This window comes from Rhinatrema bivittatum, chromosome 8 (genome assembly GCF_901001135.1).
Source record: "Rhinatrema bivittatum chromosome 8, aRhiBiv1.1, whole genome shotgun sequence".
Taxonomy (NCBI): Eukaryota; Metazoa; Chordata; class Amphibia; order Gymnophiona; family Rhinatrematidae; genus Rhinatrema; species Rhinatrema bivittatum.
The window spans coordinates 274,003,206-274,015,801 of NC_042622.1; the positions used below are offsets into that span (position 1 = coordinate 274,003,206).

A 12,596-nucleotide genomic window follows, 5' to 3' on the forward strand; every position below is an offset into this window, starting at 1 on the left:
CCCCATTCCAGCCTGAGGAAAGGGCAGTTCTCCTCTAACACCACATACTGACACATCCTGAGGAGAAGACAGCTCTCCTTTGGCTCTCCTTTATCACTACATCCCCATTCCTGCCTGAGGAAAGGGCAGTTCTCCTCTAACACCACATCCTGACACATCCTGAGGAGAAGACGGCTCTCCTTTATCACTACATCCCCATTCCTGCCTGAGGAAAGGGCAGTTCTCCTCTAACACCACATCCTGACACATCCTGAGGAGAAGACGGCTCTCCTTTATCACTACATCCCCATTCCAGCCTGAGGAAAGGGCAGTTCTCCTCTAACACCACATACTGACACATCCTGAGGAGAAGACGGCTCTCCTTTATCACTACATCCCCATTCCAGCCTGAGGAAAGGGCAGTTCTCCTCTAACACCACATACTGACACATCCTGAGGAGAAGACAGCTCTCCTTTGGCTCTCCTTTATCACTACATCCCCATTCCTGCCTGAGGAAAGGGCAGTTCTCCTCTAACACTACATCCTGACACATCCTGAGGAGAAGACGGCTCTCCTTTATCACTACATCCCCATTCCTGCCTGAGGAAAGGGCAGTTCTTCTCTAACACTACATCCTGACACATCCTGAGGAGAAGACAGCTCTCCTTTATCACTACATCCCCATTCCTGCCTGAGGAAAGGGCAGTTCTCCTCTAACACTACATCCTGACACATCCTGAGGAGAAGACAGCTCTCCTTTATCACTACATCCCCATTCCTGCCTGAGGAAAGGGCAGTTCTCCTCTAACACTACATCCTGACACATCCTGAGGAGAAGACAGCTCTCCTATATCACTACATCCCCATTCCTGCCTGAGGAAAGAGCAGTTCTCCTCTAACACTACATCCTGACACATCCTGAGGAGAAGACAGCTCTCCTATATCACTACATCCCCATTCCTGCCTGAGGAAAGGGCAGTTCTCCTCTAACACCACATCCTGACACATCCTGAGGAGAAGACGGCTCTCCCATATCACTACATCCCCATTCCTGCCTGAGGAAAGAGCAGTTCTCCTCTAACACCACATCCTGACACATCCTGAGGAGAAGACGGCTCTCCTTTATCACTACATCCCCATTCCTGCCTGAGGAAAGGGCAGTTCTCCTCTAACACCACATCCTGACACATCCTGAGGAGAAGACAGCTCTCCTTTATCACTACATCCACGTTCCTGCCTGAGGAAAGGGCGGTTCTCCTCTAACACTACATCCTGACACATCCTGAGGAGAAGACAGCTCTCCTTTATCACTACATCCCCATTCCTGCCTGAGGAAAGGGCAGTTCTCCTCTAACACTACATCCTGACACATCCTGAGGAGAAGACAGCTCTCCTTTATCACTACATCCACGTTCCTGCCTGAGGAAAGGGCAGTTCTCCTCTAACACTACATCCTGACACATCCTGAGGAGAAGACAGCTCTCCTTTATCACTACATCCACGTTCCTGCCTGAGGAAAGGGCAGTTCTCCTCTAACACCACATCCTGACTGCAGGCTGAGGAAGGACAGGTCCATTGGGACTTGACTCTTGTTGTATGCTGTTTTCATAGAAACCGTATCAGTAAGGGTATGACTAGACAGGACCGATGATTAATGGCACTTGGAGGTGGTGAATGTAGAAAACACCAAGTGCTCCAATTTTCTCTCTGTAACATGCCGACTTCTGATTTGGAAGCAGTCTGTGCACAAAATATATCTCCCTATCTTCTCTTTTTTCCACCCCTTTTGCCATTCCTTCACCCAATCTTGCCCTTTCTCCAAATTGTTTTGAAGGAGTTTTTTCCTTCTCGGGTCTTCTCCTCCATCGTCAGTCCCATAAGCCTCGGGCTGAGTGCAGACAACAGCTAACAAAAACCGTGCAAGTCCCTTCGACTGAGGCACATCGCATGGATGGGGAAGAGAAGGGGGCAAAGAGGACAAGACCTTTCACTAGCGAGCCGTGTTTGCCATGGAAATTACAGGCTAATAATGTTCCTGAGGGTTGTGACAATATGAAATGGAGATGCTTTTGACCTGGATGGAAGTTCCCAGCATGCACTAGTAGTGCGCATCCCTATGTTGGCTTGCAAGAGGAAGGTCACCTCCAGAGGCACATGTGCTTTGGATTGAGATGTTTAGATTACATGTCTCATGGCCCTTCTTTGACAGCCAGTCCTAAATCCTTCCTTAACTACAGTAAAATGTTCCGCCTCCTGCATCACAAGGGCGACTAGCCTTGGTACTGACACAAAATCCTGGAGACCCTCAGCCAGGAATATCTCCTGTCAATATTCAGGAGCTCTATTTACAATACGTTTGGTCTAAGAAAGAGATTTTCTCTTCTATTCTTCAAGAACCTCTAACAGGTTTAGTTTCTGAGGATATCCAAAACACACAAATTAGCCTGGTTCTTATAATAGATTTCATGAGTATTCATGGGAGACATCCTTCCTGGTCTCGAGGACCATGTTTGACAACAAGTGCTCTAAGAAATGGGCTAATTTGTATATTTCTGGATTTGCTTTAAAGCAGACTTTCTCGAGTGTCAGGCAGAGAGTGTTTGGGAAAAACTGGCCTCAGGCCTAACCTGAACAGGACATGGAAGGTGAATGTTAATGAGTGCACAAGTATCTTCATGCATTTCAGTGCACACACAAGCACCACTCTCACAAGTCAAGAAGCGAATCTATAGTCGTAATCTGATAAATCAGAATATAAACAAGGTACATCACAGGAAGTCTTACTCCAGGAAGCTGGTGATATAGTCCCTGCTGCAAGCTGACCAGACAAATGGGTTGGTTTTCATGGTGATGTGAGCAGCCATGAGCTTGGCTGTTTCTTGCCCACGGGAGCCGCAGCCATTTCCAACCCCGTCGTGGTTCATGCCAAATCTGAAAAGAGGTCAGAAGAGCAAAATGTCTGATGGTAATAAGCCTGTGACTCGCTCCTCCACCAGAGGCATAACAAAGAGAGAATACAGTTCCCTTCCATCTGTCATACTCTCAATCTATCACTTTCCATTGCTACTGTTCCTGCATACTAAGGGGGGATCCACCCCGGGTGACAGCCAGGAGGAGGGTCACCATCCAGACACTCTGACCCAAGGCCACTGGCAGTGCTGATATCTGGCAGCCGCGAGCGGAGCCCATCCCACCTGCATCAGAAGACAGGGAAGATGGAGATGTACCTCCACAGGGGGTACGTTTCTTCACATGTGGTGGACCTGTCCACGAGTCAGTGTGTTTTGGGAACAAATATTTGGCCTTGCGGGGGAGTGGTTAGGAGGTGATCCCCCTAAATCCCCAGAGTTTTGGTTATTAGGCCTGGGTCAGGTTGACTCTAATAATTCATTGAGAAGGCTATTCCGCTATCTGGCTATTGCAGCACGTATGGCAGTGGCGCAGTGGTGGAAAAAAATCGGCTATCCCCCCTAGGAGTCTCGTGCTGACCAAATTGCTCCATATCAAATCCATGGAAAAGATTTCGGCTGTCCGCAGGGACAGGCTTCTTACGTATGAAAAGGTGTGGTTGCCTCTGGAATGTTGGCTTCGTGACCATCCACAAAGGTCTTAAATCCCGAGGGATGCCACAGTACTCATGGGGTATGTTCAGGATATATGCATAGTATTGCTGAGTGGGTAGCCAGGTAACCTGGGGCACCTATTATGGTGTATAGGGGGTTTCCTTACACATTTGTCCTGGAGGGGCGGTGGGGAGCATCTCATTAGTTTCTATACGATACCCGTTATATAATATCGTTTCTACTGACTTTGATTTGTTTTATGATGTAATGACTGCGTGGGGGGAGGGGGAGGGGGGTAGGGGAGTTAAGTGTAAAAAGGATATTGTGATAGTCTCCTGGAGACACAGCTGTATGTTCTCTTGATGGCTTGTATGTTGATACAATATCCAATAAACGGTTTAAACAAAAAAAAAAAAAGACGACAGGGAAGAGAGAGGCCCAATAACAGCTGAAGAGAGATAGGATCAGAACGACCGTCGTGAGCCTATGTGATTGAGAGAGGAAGGTGTGTGTGGTGTGTGTGTGTAAGAGATAGTATGTGTGTGTATGGGAGTGTGTGTGTGTGTGAGTAAGAGATCATATGTGTATGAATGGGAGTGTGTGTGTATATGAATAAGAGATTGGGAGTCTGAATGTGTGTATGGGAGTGCAGGTGCGTGTGTGTGTATATAAGTAAGAGACTAGGAGTGTGTGTGTGTGTGTGTGTGTATGGGAGTGTGTGTGTGTGTCAGTGAGTAAGATCGTATGTGTGTGTATGGGAGTGTGTGTATATATGAATAAGAGATTGGGAGTCTGAATGTGTGTATGGGAGTGCAGGTGCGTGTGTGTGTGTATATAAGTAAGAGACTAGGAGTGTGTGTGTGTGTATGAATGGGAGTGTGTGTATATGAATAAGAGATTGGGAGTCTGAATGTGTGTATGGGAGTGCAGGTGCGTGTGTGTGTATATAAGTAAGAGACTAGGAGTGTGTGTGTGTGTGTGTCAGTGAGTAAGATCGTATGTGTGTGTATGGGAGTGTGTGTATATATGAATAAGAGATTGGGAGTCTGAATGTGTGTATGGGAGTGCAGGTGCGTGTGTGTGTGTATATAAGTAAGAGACTAGGAGTGTGTGTGTGTGTATGAATGGGAGTGTGTGTATATGAATAAGAGATTGGGAGTCTGAATGTGTGTATGGGAGTGCAGGTGCGTGTGTGTGTATATAAGTAAGAGACTAGGAGTGTGTGTGTGTGTGTGTGTATGGGAGTGTGTGTGTGTGTGTGTCAGTGAGTAAGATCGTATGTGTGTGTATGGGAGTGTGTGTATATATGAATAAGAGATTGGGAGTCTGAATGTGTGTATGGGAGTGCAGGTGCGTGTGTGTGTGTATATAAGTAAGAGACTAGGAGTGTGTGTGTGTGTATGAATGGGAGTGTGTGTATATGAATAAGAGATTGGGAGTCTGAATGTGTGTATGGGAGTGCAGGTGCGTGTGTGTGTATATAAGTAAGAGACTAGGAGTGTGTGTGTGTGTGTTTGTATGTGTATGGGAGTGAGTGTGTGTGTGTGTGTGTATGGGAGTGTGTGTGTGTGTATATGAATAAGAGATTGGGAGTCTGAATGTGTGTATGGGAGTGCAGGTGCGTGTGTGTGTGTATATAAGTAAGAGACTAGGAGTGTGTGTGTGTGTATATATATGAATAAGTGATTGGGAGTCTGTATGTGTGTATGGGACTACAGGTGCGTGTGTGTGTATATAAGTAAGAGACTAGGAATGTGTGTGTGTGTGTGTGTGTATGGGAGTGTGTGTGTGTGTGAGTAAGAGATCGTATGTGTGTGTATGGGAGTGTGTGTATATATGAATAAGTGATTGGGAGTCTGTATGTGTGTATGGGAGTGCAGGTGCGTGTGTGTGTATATAGGTAAGAGACTAGGAATGTGTGTGCGTGTGTGTGTGTGTGTGCATGGGAGTGAGGGTGTGGGTTTGTGTGTGTGAGAGAGGGAGACTGTGTAAAGATGTGTGTATGTGTAAGAGAGAAATGGAGGGAGTTTGGGTGCAGGGGTGTGTGAGAGTGTGTGCAAGGGACAGAGGGAGCCTGTGAGAAGTGGTGTGTTTGTGCGAGACAGAGCCTGTGTGAGGGAGAGGGGAACCGGAGATTACTTGGGGGGGGGGTGGGGGGGATGGAGGAGTGAACCTTCGAGGGGTGCCAAATATCTAGGTTTGCCACTGGCTGTATTCACACCACTTCTCAAAAAATCCTCACTCTTCTGCCAACTGGCGTCCCAATTCCCTCCTTCCTTTTGCTTCCAAGCTACATGAGCGTGCTGCGTGCTCACTGCCGCTGCCTGTCTAGATTTTTGCCCTCTTCATTCCACAGAAATAGCTCTTGCCAAAATCTCCAATGACCTGTTTTTGGCTAAAACTAAAGGCCTTTACTCGGTATTTATCCTGCGAGACTTATCTGCTGCTTTTGACATTGCTGATCACCACCTTGATACTCTGTCCTCACTTGGATTTCGGGACTCTGTCTTGTCTTGCTTCTCTTACCTCTCCCATAGCACTTTTAGCATTTGCTCCGCTGGATCTTCCTCTGCTGCTATCCTGTTATTAACTGGTGCGCCCTCTTCTTTTCTTTCTGTACACTAATTCCCTTGGTGCTCTGATTTCCTCTCACATCTGCATGCTGATGATTACCAGATTTACCTCTCTGCTCCAGAAATTCAATTAGGAATCCAATCCCAGATCTCAGCCTGCTTGTTTGACATTGCTGGCTGGATGTCTGACCACCACCTTAAAAACTCAACATGGCCAAGACAGAGCTCCTCAACTTTCTCCACAAACCACTTCCCCTTGTCATCCTCTCCCTATTTCTGTGGATAACACTGTAATCCTTCCAATCCCCTCAGATTGTCATCTTCAACTCTCCTCTCCTTCTCTACACAGATCCAAAACACTGCTAAAATGTGCCATTACTTTCTCTATATCATCAGCAAAATCCACCCCTTCCTTTCTGAACACACGGCCACTGTCTCATCCCCTCCTGTGTAGACTACTGCAACTTACTCCTCACAAATCTCCCACTGAGCTATCTCTCTCCATTGCAGTCTATCCAAAATTCAGCTGTGCAACTTATCTTTCACCAAAGACTCTACACCCATATAAAGCCTCTTCTCAAGACACTAAATTGACTCCATATCTGAGCCCACATACAGATCAAGCTCCTCTTACTCACCTGCAAGAGCCTTCACTCTGCAGCTCCTCACTACTGTTTTATCTCTCTCTGCACCCCTTCTCATGCTCTCCGCACATCAGGCAAGTCACTCTTTATCTACACCCTTCTCCAACATTGCTAATTCCTGACTCCTTGCTTTCCATCCAGCTGGTACATCATGCTCTCTCTATCTTGCCTGATTTAAAACCCATCTTTTTGAGACTGCCTATAAACCTTAACCTCTGATTTTCCTGTTTACAGCCTAATTTAATTTTTTACTATTGCCTTAATAAATAAAATTCTTAAAGTCTATTTTTCTCTGTATGCTTGTCTTGAGTAGATTGTAAGCTCTACTGAGCAGGGACTGTCTCTTTTATGTTTTTTTGTACTGTGCTGTGTACGTCAACTAATGCTATGGAAATGTTTAGTAGTAGTAATAGTAGTAGTAGTAGAAGTAGTAGTAGTAGTACTAGTATTGTAGTAGTAGTAATAGTAGCAGCAGTAGTAGTAGTAGTAGTAGTAGTAGTAGTAGTGGAGAAATTGTACATTGAGAACTATTACTGGTGACCCTCTGCACACCTTCACACAAGTCATGACATTCTCACCGCCATTACAGCACACCTCAGGCGAACCATGAGATCTGAAGTCAAAGACTGGGCAACTCTGGACTTGTATCATCACACTAGGATTTTTAATGATCATGACAGCATCAGTATGGCACTGGGAAATGGCTTAATCAGCCAATCAAATGCCAGCTTTCATTCAGTAATATTCCAAACTCAAATATAAAGTGTCCATATATTTTTACTCGATAATATATTGAATACTTAGGGAAAAAAAGCTCTCCTGTGTTGCTATATACTATTTATAATAACAAAACTTATAAACGACAATTTTTAAAGGGGGAAGTGGAATGTTTCATAAATTTTTCAGGCATTACTGGCTTGTAATGCCTTTAAACTGGTTTAATCATAAACTATCCACCTCCGACCTTATTTAATTTTTTTAAAGTTTATAGAGTGCGCTGTAAAATCTCTGGGAGATTGATTACTGTGGTTGCATGTCTAAATTGTAATGATAATACCGACTTATGTAAGAAACCATTTTTAAAAGTCCACCCGACAAGGCCTTGTTTCTGACCGTGTCTCGGTCTTTCTTCAGGGGATGTCAGTGGACTTAATGAATAGTCGGAATTACTTATCTGAAGACGGGTTACTGAAGACTCTCGCTGGTGGTTGACATCCCCTGAAGAAAGACCGAGACACGGTCAGAAACAACGCCTTGTCGGGTGGACTTTTAAAAATGGTTTCTTACATAAGTCGGTATTATCATTACAATTTAGACATGCAACCACAGTAATCAATCTCCCAGAGATTTTACAGCGCACTCTATAAACTTTAAAAAAATCAAATAAGGTCAGAGGTGGAAAGTTTATGATTAAACCAGTTTAAAGGCATTACAAGCCAGTAATGCCTGAAAAATGTATGAAACATTCCACTTCCCCCTTTAAAAATTGTCATTTATAAGTTTTGTTATTATAAATAGTATATAGCAACACAGGAGAGCTTTTTTTCCCTAAGTATTCAATATATTATCGAGTAAAAATATACGGACACTTTATATTTGAGTTTGGAATATTGTTGATATCGCACAGTGTCTCGGAAGTATATTTTGGAGGTGTATAGATTTTTAGCTTTCATTTAGTGGCACTCAGAGACCAAGGAACACATATTACTTTTTTCATTTGCTTCTAAACTTCTCACAGCAGACACTGTCCATGGGAACAATATTGCAGAATATCAGTGTAATGGAAGTAGATATATCTAATGGGGATAGTTGCCATTTCACCCCAGGTCAACCAAACAGACCAATCCACTTCATGCATGGGCTTTGTAGTTCTGATGTTGCCATTGATTTCCCTTAGAAAATCAGAACTACAAATCTATGCAAGCAATGGGGGGAACCAGTACTAGATCAATTTGTTCGGTTGACCTTGTGTTAGGGAAAAAAAATCTGAGGTCTATATTCATCTGCGGAAAGGAAAATTGGTTCTTACCTGCTAATTTTCACGCCGTCGACACTGGGAGCCGCCGCAATGAGCCCAAGCCAGGCCGCGCCTCCCTCCTCCCAAGGACCACCCCGCCGGTGACATCATAGAGGCGACCTACCTTCGCCTTAAAAGTAAGGCCGCGACCCTAGGCGTTGTGCGCCGGGCACCTAAGTGCTTCCTCTGAGCACACTCCCAGCCTTACTATCTCAGCCCTCGATAGCCTTTAAGCTGAGCACCTCCAACCCCTGGAACTCTCTCTCATCTGCTCTGGCTAGACACCGACACTAACTACCCGCTCGCCCTTTAACAGCCTCACAGAGTGTGCCTATACACGTGCATGCACTACTGACGACAACCACCTTGAAGTATTGCTCAGTGAAACACAGCTCTACTATTGTATTACTGTTTTTCGCCCTCCTATTGTAATTCAGCTAACTATTGCAAACTGTATTCCTACCAATATTACACTCTCTATTACTCTGTACACCAATCTCTGCCCCCAGCCGTTAGCCATGTCCCCCCTCACGGACCCTAACATGACAACCTACCCCATCCCTCGCATTCACTACCCTTCCCATAGACTCTCCTTCCCCCCTTTTACCAACCTACCAGCACAGCGCAAATCCCTCCTCCCCATCCTGATCTCCCCTCTTGACACATCTCCTAGGACTCACAACTCTCTCCATAGTTCTTTTCAATGCCCAATCCCTCTCCAAAAAAACCCCTATCCTCAACGATCTACTGCTTGACTGCAAGCCTGAAATTTGCGCTGTCACAAAAACCTGGCTCAAGGATTCTGACATTGTCCTCATTAATCAACTCTCTACTCTCGCTTACAATATATTCCCCATCCCTAGACCCAAAAAAAAGAGGTGAAGGCCTCTTCCTAGCAGTTAAAAAGCACCTCAAACTTTTCTCTCTGAATGTTGACATCCCACCTGGAATTGAAATTGGCCTGTTCAAATCCCCTGAACTTCAAATCTGCCTCATTTACACTCCTCCCCTCCCTCCCCCCCCCCCCCCCCCCAGCCTCCTAGAACACAACCCATCTCCTCTTATAGAATTCATCTCTGACAACATTAACATTGAAATCCCAGCCATCATACTAGGAGACTTCAATCTCCATGAAGACTCTACCCCCCTTTCCTCTTCCTGTGAAACCTTTCTTAACTCACTCCATGCCATCGGCTTTAGACAGCTCATCTCCTCTCCCATGCATAAAGCCGGGCACATCCTTGACCTCATTTTCATTAACTCCTGCATCCACTCACCACATACTCCCTCATGCACACCGGTACCCTGGTCAGACCACTCCCTTATCAACGCCCTCCTCCCTATCAATGCCCCCATCTCTCTCAATCCCTCTCATAGCAACACCATCATCTTTAGAAAATCCTGCCCTACCGAGGATCTTATCTCCACTTTCTCCAACTCCCTTACCAAACTAGATTGCTCCATTCCTGAAACAGCACTCACAACATGGAACAACCTCACCCTCGACATCGCACATGAACTATGTCCACTCACTAGCTGAGACCTACACCCAGCACAAAAAAATAAGAAACCCTGGTACACCCCTGAATTAAAAAGAATGAAAAACACCCTCAGACGGAGAGAGAGAACCTGGCGAAAAGACCCCCTCCCCGCAACAAGCCTCCATTTAAAAATGTTTAAAATGTTTCAACATTTTAAATGTTCAACATTTTAAATGTTCATTTTAAATGTTCCATTTAAAATGTTGTTTCTCTTAAGTGTTATGTAACTTAATTATATCCCAGTTTTTCACTTCCTTGTTCTCTGTAAGACACACATATGTTATGTCATCCCAAAGTTACTTGTAAACCGAAGGGATTAGTAACATTGTTACCAGAACCTCGGTATATATAAAATATTAAATAAATAAATAAATAAATTTACAAATCCACTCTGCACTCCTACAGACTCACCACACTTAGGACCAAATGCGACTACTATGCCTCCAAAATACATGAATATAAGTACAACCCCAAAGCTCTATTCTCCTATGTGGCAGAGCTCACTAAGTCATCCCCACCCTCCATCTCTGATGACGAAACCAGTATTAAAAGTGAAGAGCTCGCCTACCTTTTCCACAATAAAATAGCGAACATCCTCCTCAGATTCCCCATCATTTCCCATCCCATCCCCCCCCCCCCCCCCCACTCATCGCCAAGGCTAACCTTGACTCCCTCAACCTTACCTTGTCCAAGGTAATTGAATCTATTCTTAAAAAGATCAAACCAGCATCCCACCCTACGGACACCATCCCCACCAAAGCACTGCTAACCATTTCTAATACCATCGCCAAACCCCTAGCAGACATCATCAACTGCTCCCTCTCTTCTGGCACAGTCCCAGACACCCTTAAGCATGCTGTTGTCAAACCCCTCCTCAAAAAACCGTCACGTGACCCCAATGACCCAGCCAATTACCATCCCATAGCTAACCTCCCTTTTATCGCTAAAATCATGGAAAAGGTGGTCAACTCCCAACTCATGGATTACCTAGTCAGCAACAACATTCTTCACCCATCTCAATTTGGTTTTCATAACACTTCAACACGGAAACCCTCTTACTCACCTTCACTGACTCCCTCCTCAAAGTCCTAGGATCAAGGTCACTGCTACATTCTTGCCCTCCTCGACATCTCATCAGCATTTGACACAATAAGCCACAACCTCCTCCTCTCTCACCTATCTGACATTGGCATTTCAGGCTCAGCCCTCCTTTGGTTTAAATCCTACGTGGCCAATAGACAATTCTCTGCCAAAATAGGTAACTCCGAATCCACACATTTCTGCCTCTTCCAAGGTGTGCCTCAAGGCTCCTCCCTCTCCTCCACCCTAGTTAATATATACCTCACTCCCCTCTGTCAGCTCCTATCCGACCTTGGCCTCAAATTTTACATCTACTCAGACGATGTTCAAATCATCCTACCAATTCAAGAATCCATCTCCGATTCACTAAAATTCTGGGAGAAATGTCTCACTTCCATAAACACCCTTCTCACAAATCTCCACCTCACCCTTAATACTACTAAGACTGAACTTCTCTTTCTATCCAACCAACAAATTCCCAAGCCCTCCCTCTTTAGCTACCCAGCACACAGTACTATCTCCTCACAGCCCTTAATACGAGATCTTGGTGTTCTGATTGACCAGCAACTAAACCTGAAAAACACACATCAACACCATCCTAAAGGAAGGCTTCTATAAGCTCAATATCATGTAAAAACTCAAACCCTTACTCCACACCCATGATTTCCGCTCCGTCATACAGGCGACACTCAACTAAAATGGACTACTGCAACTCCCTTTTTCTAGGCCTCCCCTACTCTACCATAAAACCGCTACAAATGCTGCAGAACGCTGTTGCTAGAATCCTTACTAATATTCGCAAATCCGACCACATAACCCCCATCCTTAAAGATCTCCATTGGCTCCCAATACCCTCATGCATCCTCTACAAAACCCTTACCATCATTCACAAATCCATCTACAATCCCAACTCCAACTGGCTTGACGAGCCTCTCCGTTTCATCCCCTCCAACCGTCCCACCAGAGCAACCCTGAAAAGTACTCTCCACATCCCATCCCTTAAAAATGCACACCTCACCTCCTCCATGGATCGAGCTCTTTCCATTGCAGGCCCCATCCATTGGAACTCACTACCTACGGACCTCAGTCTCGAGCCTTGCTCCATCAAATTCAAGAAAAAGCTAAAGACCTGGCTCTTCAAACAAGCATACCCATGCGCATTAATCCCATCGCTTCATTACTGCTTCTAAGTCATTAA

The 12,596-nt window shown here is 45.1% G+C and overlaps 1 protein-coding gene across 3 annotated transcripts in view; it reads right to left on the minus strand.

Moving 5' to 3' along the window:
- ADAMTS10 (ADAM metallopeptidase with thrombospondin type 1 motif 10) overlaps positions 1-12,596 on the minus strand; it is a 256,117-nt gene that overhangs the window by 115,953 nt on the left and 127,568 nt on the right. For all 3 annotated transcript variants that reach the window (XM_029610937.1, XM_029610936.1, XM_029610935.1), the window contains exon 10: positions 2,765-2,911. In XM_029610937.1, the coding sequence (XP_029466797.1) occupies positions 2,765-2,911 (147 nt within the window). The remainder of the gene's footprint in view (positions 1-2,764; positions 2,912-12,596) is intronic.